This window comes from Lutra lutra, chromosome 17 (genome assembly GCF_902655055.1).
Source record: "Lutra lutra chromosome 17, mLutLut1.2, whole genome shotgun sequence".
Taxonomy (NCBI): Eukaryota; Metazoa; Chordata; class Mammalia; order Carnivora; family Mustelidae; genus Lutra; species Lutra lutra.
The window spans coordinates 59149848-59162485 of record NC_062294.1 but is presented as its reverse complement, the minus strand read 5'-3'; the positions used below and the strand labels follow the sequence as shown (position 1 = coordinate 59162485).

Genomic DNA, 12638 nt, shown 5'->3' with positions numbered 1-12638 from the left:
CTGGCTTTTATTTTAAACAAAAGGTAAACTTTCAAGAATGTAGGAAGGATTTTCACTCTATCTCTTCCATTACTATTAGATATGAGTTTTTTCCCCAGTGATTTCCTCTATTTAATTCAGCCTGTTCCTATTGTCTTTAAAGATTTTATTTTATTTTATTTTTATTTTATTTTTTTTTAAAGATTTTATTTATTTGACAGAGAGAGAGATCACAAGTGGACGGAGAGGCAGGCAGAGAGAGAGAGAGAGAGAGAGGGAAGCAGGTTTCCTGCTGAGCAGAGAGCCCAATGCGGGACTCGATCCCAGGACCCCGAGATCATGACCCGAGCCGAAGGCAGCAGCTTAACCCACTGAGCCACCCAGGCGCCCTGTCTTTAAAGATTTTAATTTAATCTTTTAATTTTCCTGAATTTCACAACTATTTCATAATTTTGATAAATCCTAGGACTAGATGCTGTGTCTTTGAGAATGTGTAACCTTTTATTACTTATTTACACATAGAAAATGATGACATTTATAAGCCTCCTTAAGTCCAATCGATTTTTAGGAAAAATTTTGAAAAATTCATGCACTGTGCAACACTTTTTTGAGCTTAAGTTTACACCATAGTCTTCTGATGCAGCCTTATCTTTTCCACAACATCCTCTCACACAGGCTCCACTATCAGGTCAGGGTGTGGTTCTCTAAACCCTGATTTAAATGCTTTCTAATTACCTACAGAGTCACCAACTAACTTCTGACCTCTGTAGTCCTCAAGTAATTCCTAGACCAATTAAATCTTGAGTAGTTGATTAGAACACACTGTATATAAAACTAAGCCTTAGCCCAATGACACCTAATTCATACAGTTAATGAATGAAATCACAAAAGATAGAGCAATTTCCTTATCAATGATGCCCCCACCTCTGTCTCAGGCAGACACACCTCACAGTGAGCTTCCTTCCTGACCTGCATGTCTGTCCCTTGACCTTACTGGCCTGCAGGTTCTACAGCAGATTTTGTATTTTCTAAGAGTGGGTCTGAAATTATTTTGTTTCTATGGTTTTACTAACAAGTTATTCATACAACTCAGCTATAAGCTAAGTATCCTCATGTCCATCTGAAGACGACAGAACAGATTTACAACCTACAAACTCCCGCCATCATTCCATGGTACAACTGGACTCAAAGTTATTTGCCCAAATTCTAGACCGTGTTCTTAATGGAAATAGTTTGCATCCAAATAACTGTGATCATGCTGTTTTTGAAGCGAAGTGAATCATTTTGGGAAAGTTTTTTCCTTTTGCATTTTATGGGTTGATCTGTATTCCACCTGATTTTCAGCCAAGCAATCACTCTCTGGGTCTGCGAGGAATTCATACTGATACTGACTGATTTTGTGTATATGTTTCATGCCCTGCCTCTCATGAGAGGTCTCTTTAGAAAGAAACCTGCTAGTTAAACCTAATATTCAACATTCTTTTTCTTCCTTTTCCATCTCCATTTTTTTTTTTCTCTTTTCTGCTCTCTGGGCAGGTTATGTGTAATTCATCTCCATTAAATTATTTCATTTTATTGTTTTTTGGTGCTATCACTTAAGGAGCACACTTATGTTTATCCCATTTTTCTTTACACTTTTATTGTGAAATATAACATTAGTACAGGGAATTAATATATATTTAGAATTTAACAAATGCTCCTAAAATAGATGCCTCTGTATCTGCCACTGAGGAAAATACGAAGAATGCTAGTAGTGCCCTGCCATGTCAAGTGTTCCATCCCAGACACAGTCTACACCTCCTCCAAGAGAAACTCAACATCGGGATTTTTAAGTCAGCATCTGTTGGATTTTCTTTTTCTTTTTCTTTTTTTTTTTAAAGATTTTTTGTTGTTGTTGTCGTTTGACAGAGATCACAAATAGGCAGAGAGGCAGGCAGAGAGAGAGGGGGAAGCAGGTCCCCGCTGAGCAGAGAGCCCAATGCAGGGCTCGATCCCAGGACACTGAGACCATGACCTGAGCGGAAGGCAGAGGCCCAACCCACTGAGCCACCCAGGTGTCCCTCTGTTGGATTTTCTTGATAGTTTTCCTTAACTGTGCATAAATCCTAAAATATAGTTTGACTCTGTATGCCACTGACATTTATATGAAAGGAGTCATATGCTATGTATTTGTTTGCTCTTACTTCTTTTGGCCACTGAGTGTCAGTACGACTCACCCATGCTGCTCAATGTGTATCATTCATTTTCAGTGCTTCTGAGAGCACCATTTCATAATCTGTCTCTGTTCTACACTGATGGACCTTCGTATGGCCTTCAGGTGTCAGCAATAATGACAACGTAGCTGTAAAAGTTTTTGTTCACGTGTTCTGATGTACATCAGAACGTGTCTCTTTAGAGCAGCAGTTCCCTTCCACACCAAGTGTGGATGTCCCGATGTATGTGGATCTCCTTCTAAGCTCTACATGGTCTCCGCTGATCTGTACATGTAGCTCTGCACAAATATCTAATATCAAACTGCTGTCATCTCTAGTTTTATAACAGGTCCTAACCTCTGAAAGAACAATCCACCTTACCCTTTTTTCTCTTATCTTCTAATTGCGCTTTATTTTTCTGTGAATTCTGAGTTTTAAATACCTTTTGTCAAGTTCAACAACAGTAACATGAATCAGAAAAATTTCACGGTACATTTGCATTCACTAATTGTGAAAGGGAATGAGCTCAAGCTGTTTTTGGTTCCTGTATTTCTCTTACTGTACATGTGGCATAACATTCTCCTGTCCTTGATTCTCCTTATTACAATGGATCTAGGCAGCATGTGTTTCCCGTTCTAAACATCCCCCCTTTGTAATTTTCTCCTTTGTGTTGTATTATCTAGATACATGTCTGCTTCTTCTTTAATGTCTTAGATTTTTAGCTTCCCTTTAAAATTTCCATTGGCTTTACCCCCTTTCTGACTCCTTTGAGATTTTCTCCATCTGAGATAAATATATTTTATTTGTTTTGTAAGTAAGCCCTATACCCAACATGGGGCTTGAATTCACGACCCAGAGATCAAGAGCTGCATACTCTACTGACTGAGACAGCCAGGCGCCCCTGATATTTTTAATTTTAGTTATACAGACACTTATTTATCCTTATCTATTGTGTACTTTATGAGACCACTGTATTCAATGTCCAATATTTCCACATTATCACTACTTTCATGTTGTACTATATAACTAATATCCTCTTCACTTTGAAAATAACTACTACACTTTAATAGATCTATCAGTCTGTTACAAGAGATATTTCTCCAGTCTTACACATAGCCCCCCGCTTTTTAAAAAGATTTTATTTATTTATTTGACAGACAGATCACAGGTAGGCAGAGAGGCAGGCAGAGAGAGGGGAAGGGAAGCAGGCTCCCTGCTGAGCAGAGAGCCCTATGTGGGGCTCGATCCCAGGACCCTGGGATCACGACCCGAGCCGAAGGCAGAGGCTTTAACCCACTGAGCCACCCAGACGCCCCACACATAGCCCCTTTTACAATGGTTTTGCTTACAGGTAACTTTGAAAGAGAAAGCCAAAAGGCAATCTCTTTACTAGATATGGAGAAGCTGGAAAGTCATGGTAGCGGAAAGGTGTAGTGTCAAGCCATCAACCGTCTGCAGCAGCAGCTGCTAGGTTTGGCTTGCCAATCTGCCATAGGCGTGGCTGGTAAGGAAACTGCAAGCCCAAATGGACTGAGAAAGATTATTCCTTACACAGATGGCATAAGAAAGTCAGCAAACATTTTGTCATCTCCTGCTATTCCTGTCACATAGGACACCACCAAACCAAAGGGGCTAGAATACAGGCAACATGTGTAGTGGGACTAAGTTGTTGAGGAGCCTAGTCAAGCCTGGCTGTGAGTGGTTTTATATCCTCGCAGATGGACCCTACGGAAGGAAGGATTAAGTGGAAGTTCCAAGGTCTCACAGGAACCAGGGATATAGTGAAACTCTCATATCCTGCCGGTAGGAAATATAAAAAATTAACCACTTCAGATCAGTTTGACAATTTCTTAAAAAGTTAAAAATTCACCTACCCTATGATTCAGGCATTGCACTCAGAGGTATTAACACAAGAAAAATGAAACATGTATCCATATAAAGATTTATATGTGAATCTTCAAAGAAGTTTTATTTGTAATAGCCAAAACCTGCAAACCCAGGTGTCAAGAAACAGATATATGACAACAAATGGCGGTATATCCATACAACAGAACACTACTCAGCAATGAAAGGAATGCACTTTTTAAATCTCAAGGTAATTACACAGTACATATGAGGCCAGAGAAAAAGAATAAATACTTTAATACTAAAATTCTAGAAAATGTAGTCTACTATAAAAGAAAGTAAATCTAAGTTTGCCCAGAGAGCCAGAGAGGGCAGGGAGAGAGATTAATAAAAGTTATAAGGTAAATATGTGTGTGGGGCGCCTGGGTGGCTCAGTGGGTTAAAGCCTCTGCCTTCGGCTCGGGTCCTGATGCCAGGGTCCTGGGATCAAGCCCTGCATCGGGCTCTCTGCTTGGCAGGGAGCCTGCTTCCTCCTCCCTCTCTGCCTGTCTCTCTGCCTACTTGTGATCTCTGTCTGTCAAATAAATAAAAATTTTTTAAAAAGGTAAATATGTGTGGAACTTATATGCTCATTACCACAACTATGATAGTTTGGTAGATTATATTGCCAAATCTTATCCAACTACACACTTTAAATATGTTCAGTTTACTATATGTCATTATATCCTAAAGCTTTAAGCAATGGTTCAAAATAAAAGTAAGGATCTCTCCCACTCCTTTAAAAAAAAAAAATCAGGTTTAGCAACCCTCTAATATCTCTACCACCTCTCTCTTGATGCTTTGGGAGGGATGGATTATCTCAATGATAGCAAATACTGGTGAACAATGGAGGATGTTTCCACCTTAGCCACAAAGGCTGTACGGCTGGATTAAGAGATCTCCCTTCTCTCTATCCTTGTTTTCCTGCATGTGCAATAACAGTCTTAAGGTCAACAGCCCAGAAAGCTACAGGAATCCATAAAACCTTAATTTCTCTGCCAATGACCTTAGTTATTAGGGTTACACAGACCAGGAGTCACGCTCACCCAACACAGCCACAGCCACTGGAATAGCTGTGGGTGAAATTTTAGAAGAGGGATGTTCTGTCTAGTTGACTGCAGGCTCCAGCACTCCCTATCAATCCAATGTTTCTCATCAATTGTGATTCCTGTGAGCCCTTTAGTGTTAAAACCAGTATCACTACCCTACTAAGTCCTGGGCATCAGGGCACATGGCTCTTCTGAAAGACCTGGGGAAGAGATTCCCCTTAGCCATGTGGTCTTTACGTGATATGCACTATGGACAATGGAACCAATCCCAGAAACACGGGGGATTTTCACAAGTAGCTGCTCCTCAATGTGAGCACAATCTGGACCCACAAAAAAATCTTGGCTTCCAGGCTTCATATTAGTGGCACAAAGCCAGCAGTCTTTCCTTGGAGGCCTTGGACAGCAAAGTGAACTAAGCCCAAACTGAAGAGTTATTCTCTGCCATCACACTTTGTCTTCTGAGGTGCACCAAAGTTGGGAACTCCCACACAAGCTGTTTACACCTTTGTGATGTTTTCAAAGCAATCTCTTGGTGAATACAACCCCAAGGATTAAAGGTGGCTTAAATAATAAGGCCTTTATTATTGCACAAATCATAGGCAGGCAGTTTATGGGTTAGTGACATGGAGACTGGAAAAAAACCACCACAAGTGTTAAATGAAAACAATGTCCCTGAAGACAAACCTTCTTTGCAAGCCACCAGCAGAACCCAGATTAGGTCTTTTGGGAGAAAACTGGGTCAGGTATACACATTAATTAGAGAGAAGGGAATGACATCACTGTAAGACTCAGGCTGCTCATTATTTTCTCCAGACAGAACAGAGATCTATTTCCCTAAACACTGGGGTAATTGATGTATACCATGGGGGCCTTTCAGGAATTAGAGTTGCCTTATACCATGAAAACTGGCAGTCACAGTTTCAGCAAGGACCCCAAGCCAATTAGGAAGCACAACATGGTTCCTAGAAGCTTCCCCCATACCTGAAACTTACAGGGAATCTTCCCTGTGGTGTATATTCTGATGTATGAGTTCAACTTCAGGAAGATATCTCCCTCACAAAGGCTCTCCTCCAACGTCATTATATCAAACATGCAGAAAGCCTGCTCCTTGCATGGCTATGGCTTTGCTTTGTGATCTTTCTGGTGCCCAGTGAGGTGAGACTTTCGGCTGAAGGCTTTCCCACATTCACTGCACTCATGAGGTCTCTCTCCAGTGCGGACTTTTTCAGGCCGGATGAGGTTACACCTTCGGCTAAAGGCTTTCCCACATTCATTGTACTCATAAAGCTGATCTGCACTGTGAACCTTCTGGTGCTGAATCAGAGCAGACCACTGACTGAAGGCTTTCCCACATTTGCCGCACATATACTGCCTTTCTATATGGTGGTAAACTTGCTGGTGTCTAATGAGGTTAAACCTTCAGCTGAAAGCTTTTGCACATTTGTTGCATTCATGAGGCCTTTTTCTGATATGAATTTTTTGGTGTTGAGAAAACTGGGTGTCACTGAAGAATTCCCCACATTCCCTGCACTTCTGAGGCCTCTCTCCAGTGTGAACCCTTTTGTGTTGAATGAGGCCAGAGTTGCGGGTAAAGGATTTCCCACATATCCTACACTCATAAGGTCTTTCTCCAGTGTGAACGCTCTGGTGTTGAATGAGGCCAGAACTTTGGCTAAAAGATTTCCCACATCCTCTGCACTCATAAGGTTTCTCTCCAGTGTGAACTCTACGGTGTTTAATGAGGCTGGAGATGTCACCAAAACATTTTCCACATTCACTACACTCATAAGGCCTCACTCCAGTGTGAACTCTCTGATGTTTAAGGAGACTGGAGCTTTGGCTAAAGGATTTCCCACATTCACTGCACTCATAAGTCTTTTCTCCAGTATGAACTCTCTTATGTACAATAAGGCTGGAGCTCTGGCCAAAGAATTTCCCACATCTGCTGCACTTATAAGGCTTTGCCCCAGTGTGAAGTCTCTGGTGTTGAATGAAACTGGAAATGTGGGTGAAGAATTTCCCACATTCATTGCATTTATAGGGCCTTTCTCCAGTGTGGACTTTCTGATGCTGAAAGAGGTTAAACCTTCGGGTGAAGGATTTCCCACATTCCTTGCACTCATAAGACCTTTCTTCAGTGCGGACACTCAGGCATTGAACAAGAGTGTATTTGTGGCTGAAGGTTTTCTTGAATTCACACCAACTGTAACTTCCCACTGTGAATAGCTTCCCCACACATGGTGCAACTGTCTGGTTTCTGCCCATTATGAGTGGCCTGGTGCTGATGCTCCCCTGAACTGGCGAGGAAGTTCTTGTCAGCCTCCCCGTAGGTAAAGGACTTCCCTGACACATGTGACCTGCAACTCTTCACGAACAAAACCCATTTCAACAGTTTCTCTCCACTGCATTGCTTCCCATGCTGGTGAAGGTCTGCAATGAAACTGACTGGTTTTCTACATTTGTAAGATCTCAACTGGGGACATGTTCTCTGATGCAGAGCCACACCCAAAATGTCTTTTAAGACCAGATAACATATCCCACAGGGGTCTGCCTTCTGGGGATATGGGCCCCCATGGTGAGTCCTGACCTGTGATACTCCTACAGAAGCAGTGGGCTCTGAAGGTATCTTCCCATCCTCTGCTCCATGCCAGCAACCTGAAAGCAGAGAAATTCTACCGAAGTATACATAGGCAGTAGTGGGAAGGGGGCAATACCATCATAAATGTGGGTCCAACAGACCAATGAATGTGCTGATGGCACCGTTTCCAGGATGAAGGAGCTGGGGTCAGGGTAAAGAAGCTGCTGCTGTGGGGCACCTGGATAGTTCAGTTGGTTAAGCTTCTGCCTTAGGCTCAGGTCATGATCTGGGGGTCCTGGGATCAAGCCCAGCATGGGGCTTCCCACTCAGCGGGGAGTCTGCTTCTCCTTCTCTTCTGCTGCCTCTCTCCCCAACTTGTGCACTTGCTCTCTCTCTCAAATAAATAAATAAAATCTTAAATAAAAAAAAAAAGTAGCTTCTGCTGTGCAACACTGGGCCTCTACAGGTCAGACAGTGAGGGAGGCCTCTCCAGGTAAAGAAACACGGATGGGATGTAGCATAGGGAGGGGCAGAAGGATCCTCTGCTAATAGCTTTCAGTAAATCCTTGCTGACAACTGTGCAGAAAGGTGTATCTAAGTTCAGGAAAATCCAAGTGTAAGAGAGCTGGTTTAAGAACTATGTTGAGTAGGGATGTCAGTTAAGCATCTGCCTTTGGCTCAGGTCATGATCACAGGGTCCTGGGATGGAGACCTGCATCAGGCTCCCTGCTCAGTTGGGAGTCTGCTTCTCCCTCTGCCCCTACCCCCGCTCGTGCACTCTCTCTCTAATAAATAAATACAATCCTTAAAAAAAAAAAAGAACTATGTGAGGATATGTGCACACTTCATGATACAAAATGTATAGGGTAATGTGAGAAAGCACTACAGAAGCAGCAGTAAGGGGAACTGGTAGTGTGTGGAGTCCAGATAGGTGGGAATTAACCAGAATCAGAGCAGAAATGACAAATTAGCAAGTGTCAAGAATGGGGAAGTAAAAGAAGAAATGAGGTAACCAATGGCCACCAGTGGAATAGGACAGGTTTCTGGTATCATCTGAACACAACCCTGATGAGCTCTCTCTTACTTAACACTTCTCAGGCCCAGGGTTCCTCTGAGCCCACCTTGCTATGGCTGGAGTCATGTTCATTCTGGGAAGCACCAAGGACTCTCCTTCATATCCCCTGGTTTGGGAACTAAATGGGACCTGCATGATGCAAGTTTTAAGGGAAAGGTGAGACAGGTGAGTGACCAGCACTGGCCCAGAGCAACTTAACACATACAGACCATAGGAAAGAAGACTAGTATTACAAAGAAATCCTCAGAGGAGGATCCCGTAAGAACTGCCCATAGTCCACATAAGTACCGGCCATGTCAGTGACTACAGTTCCTGGAGCAGGCAGGGACAGGAAATGTCATCACCTATAGGAAGGGGCAAAACCAGCCAGAGAGGTGCCGTGGACTTGGACAGAGTCAGACAGACAGTTGAAAGGCAAGCAAGGTGGAAGCCATTAGTGTAACTGCAAGACTACTGACCCTGCGTATCTTCCCAGTGAGGCTTTGGGGCAGTACATTCAGCCCAGCCCTAAGGACTGCAACTGACCAGGGAACTGAGGGGAAGGAAGCAATGCCCATGTTTGTGATGGGAGAAAGACAGAGCTATCCCTGGGATAAAAGCAGAAAGGCTTAGCCCAGGTCCCTGGTGGAGGGAATGAGGGCCTTACCCAGGGTGGTCACAAGTGCCAAGTTCTCCAGCATCACATCATGGTATAGGTGTCTCTGATTCTCATTAAGGAGACCAGATCCCTCCCAGGAGAAGTACACAATCACGTCTTCAAATGTCACACTGTCCTGACAGAGATAGATGAAACCCCAAAGAGACCCTGTCCCAAGGACCCACAATCCCTTCCCCCACAGAGTTACCCCATTGGCACCACTGGTGGTCTCTCCTCATGGTCCCATTAATCACTGTGTACAACCCTCAGCAACAACAGCAGGACATCTGATAAATGCCAGCTAAACTCTGGGCCTGGCAGACACGGCCCCAATGCTCCTGCTAAGCAATACCCCTGCGGTTCTCCAGACTGTGTTCCAGACTCAACCAAACTGGGCTTTCCCTTCAACCTTAAGTCTGCAATACCAGGACCCTGGGGCCATTACTTCACATTCCCTCTCCACATGCACATCATCACTGTACCTGTGATGCACAGATTGTACCTTTTACGTCTCTGGAGCCCACAGGCGCACTCCCTCCGCCGCCACAACTACCCCCTTGCCCCACAGCACAGGTATCTCCCTAGATTCTCCCCGCATCACTTAGCACATGGCATCCAGACAGTGCTTGCTTGGCAGACTCAAATGGAATCCACATATAATCCAACGTTATCCAGACCTCCGATGGCTTCCACTACCAAGGGCAGTCCAGAACCCTGCTGTGAAAGCCTCCATTTCACAGAGAGAAAGCTGGCTCTGTTCTTTGCTTCAACCTCACCAACCAGAATTACATGCACATCTCAGACATCTCGCCCTCTTCAACTTCTGGGCTGCACTTCCTGAGCCCTCCAGTCACACGCACTCACACCCAGTCACACCTCATTCAAAACTCAGCCCCACTGGTCCCCTATCCCAGGCCTAAAAGCCCACAGATGACCACAGCGGGCTCTGAAATAACCTACCATCCTGACTGAAACATCCCATACCCTACCCAAGGGCCACCACAAAATCCTGGGGAACATTATCCTGCCTCAGTTACTCCTGTCTCTCCACATTCCTCTCATGTCCACTTCTGCCTTGGAAACCTTGGTCACCTACCAGATCATCCTGCCCACACTTCCCTCCCAGCCACTTTTCTCCCTCACCAGTACCCAGTACTCTCCACCTTCAACCAGGTGCCCAACCCGAAGACCCCGTTCTAGGCTCACACCACTTTCTTCTTGGATTGCTAACAGTATTACCACCAGAACCTTCCCAAATGCAACCTGCAGCTCCCCTCCGGTTGATACTGCAGCAATCACCTTTGGAATGGCTCCATCCTGAAACCCCCTCCCTACCAACCTATGTGTGCAACTGCCCACTGAATGCCTCTACTAGTATCCGAAATGTCTCGGGCTTTAACAGGGCTGAAGCCAGCCTCCTGATATTCCCACTGAAAATGTTCCCATTACCGACTACTCCATCTCAGTTGATGGAACTTCCATCCTTCCAGCTGTTAAGACCAAAACCTTTGGGGTCATCCCCGACTCCTTCCTTTCTTCCCCTACTTAAAAAAAAAATGAGTCCATGATCCAACCACTTCTCCCACCTCGATGGCCACCATTTATGCCCAACAACATTTGCAAGGCCTATTACAGGCCTTTCTTTGTCATTCTTCTCCTTCCTATCCCAGAGTCCATTCTCCACTGGACAGCCACACGAGGCCTGTTAAAACCTTGGTAAGATCACTTTACTCCTAATCAAACCTTCTATTATCTCCAGAATTGACACCTGACCTCAAAGGCAGGCATTCCAGTCCTGCTCCTGTCCCCTTGTTTCCATGAGGCAAAAAGGGAAATCCAGTTCCCTCCAAGGATCTGCAGGCATTGGCACCTATTCCTGAATAACCTTCCACACCTTCAACTCGTTGCCAGAAACAAGAATCCTTCCATGTAACTCGGAGACTCAGGACTCCACGCCTGGAGTTTCTCCAAGGTCTCCCAGACACAAGGACTGTGAGAACAGCAGGCAGAGTCCCGGGACACTGAATTCCAGAGACCATTTGGGAGGGTTCAGGACCAGTAAGGGACTGAGATCTTCCATGGATCCGTGTGGGCCTCAGGAGCCTTTCTTCAGCCAAAGAGGCAGGCCTAGACAGAGGGGCCATGGCCAGGCTCCATGGGCTCAGAGCTCCCCATATGCCTGCCCAGCCCTGCGGCCAGGTGACCTCCACAGACCGCTAACCTTTGTGCCTCAGGGTCAGAGGGCTCTGACCAGGGGTGTGACCTTGCACGAGAACGCCACCTCCGGCACCCCAGTGTCCTCATCAAACCCCCGCCCCTCAGTCTATTCTCTTTCCCAGCAACCTTCGGGACACTTAAAACCCTCAAGGAGATCCGGTCCCTCCTTTGGCCAAAGTCCCCTTGGCGTCCAGGGTCCTCACGAAGGTTCCGCACCTCGGCCCGCCTGGACGTCTCCGCCTCACGCTTGTCCCCTGAGGGCAGAATCCTCCCCTCTCAGACGCCCTGCAGCCCTGCCCCGGCGGCCCCTCCGCACGCAGCCCGACAGCGCTCATACACCGGCCCCGCCCACCTCCGACTCCCTGTCCGGGACACCCGGGCCTGGGCCGCAGGGCCGCGAACAGGCGCCCCGCGCTCGGGCCTTCGGGGTCTGGGTGGGGGGTGCCGGGAAGTGCCCGGGGGACGAGCGTTTACTTCAGCCGAGTCCCTGGGCGCGGCCGCCGCCATCCGACTCTGCGGGAGAAGCAGACACCGGGACCGGCCCCCAGCGCGGGCAGTCCCGGCGGCGTCACCGAGTCTTGGATCCAAATCTGTGTGGCGGGGACAGCGCCTCCTCCTGCCCCTCCTCTGATCCTATCACCTCACTCCCAAACCGCTGCTGCACCATCTTCTAAACGGAGGTAAGCTCTAAAGAAGACGAAAAGACCGCCAAGAGGGGGACGCCAGAAGCCCCGCCCCAACAAGACGTGCTGCACAGAAGTGCTCTCTTCTGAGCCTTCATTGGCTCAACGCCGCCCGGCCCTCCGACAGAGCAATCTGGGTGATGTAGTTCCCACAGCTCCCGAGACCCCCACGAAGGATGAACCCACAACCACCTCCCCGCCGCAAGCCAGGCAGCACCGCGAGCATCGCTGGGAAATGGCCTGGCAAACCAGGCCGGAGCTCCCCTCCACAAGAAAGCTCAGCACCCGCACTTCTGGGTCCGTTGCAGCAACTGATCGTCAAAGTGTTAGAAACATGTTATTTC

The 12638-nt window shown here is 46.2% G+C and overlaps 1 protein-coding gene across 1 annotated transcript; it reads right to left on the bottom strand.

Moving 5' to 3' along the window:
* Positions 1 to 4769: 4769 nt before the first annotated feature.
* On the bottom strand, positions 4770 to 12278 carry LOC125088608 (zinc finger protein 501-like). The gene is made up of 5 exons (XM_047709803.1): positions 12252 to 12278; positions 11964 to 12124; positions 7322 to 7557; positions 6720 to 7236; positions 4770 to 6476 (listed from the first exon to the last, which is right to left on the bottom strand). The coding sequence occupies exons 1-5, from the start codon at positions 12276 to 12278 to the stop codon at positions 6221 to 6223; spliced, it is 1197 nt and encodes a 398-aa protein (XP_047565759.1). The 3' UTR covers positions 4770 to 6220.
* Positions 12279 to 12638: the final 360 nt, after the last annotated feature.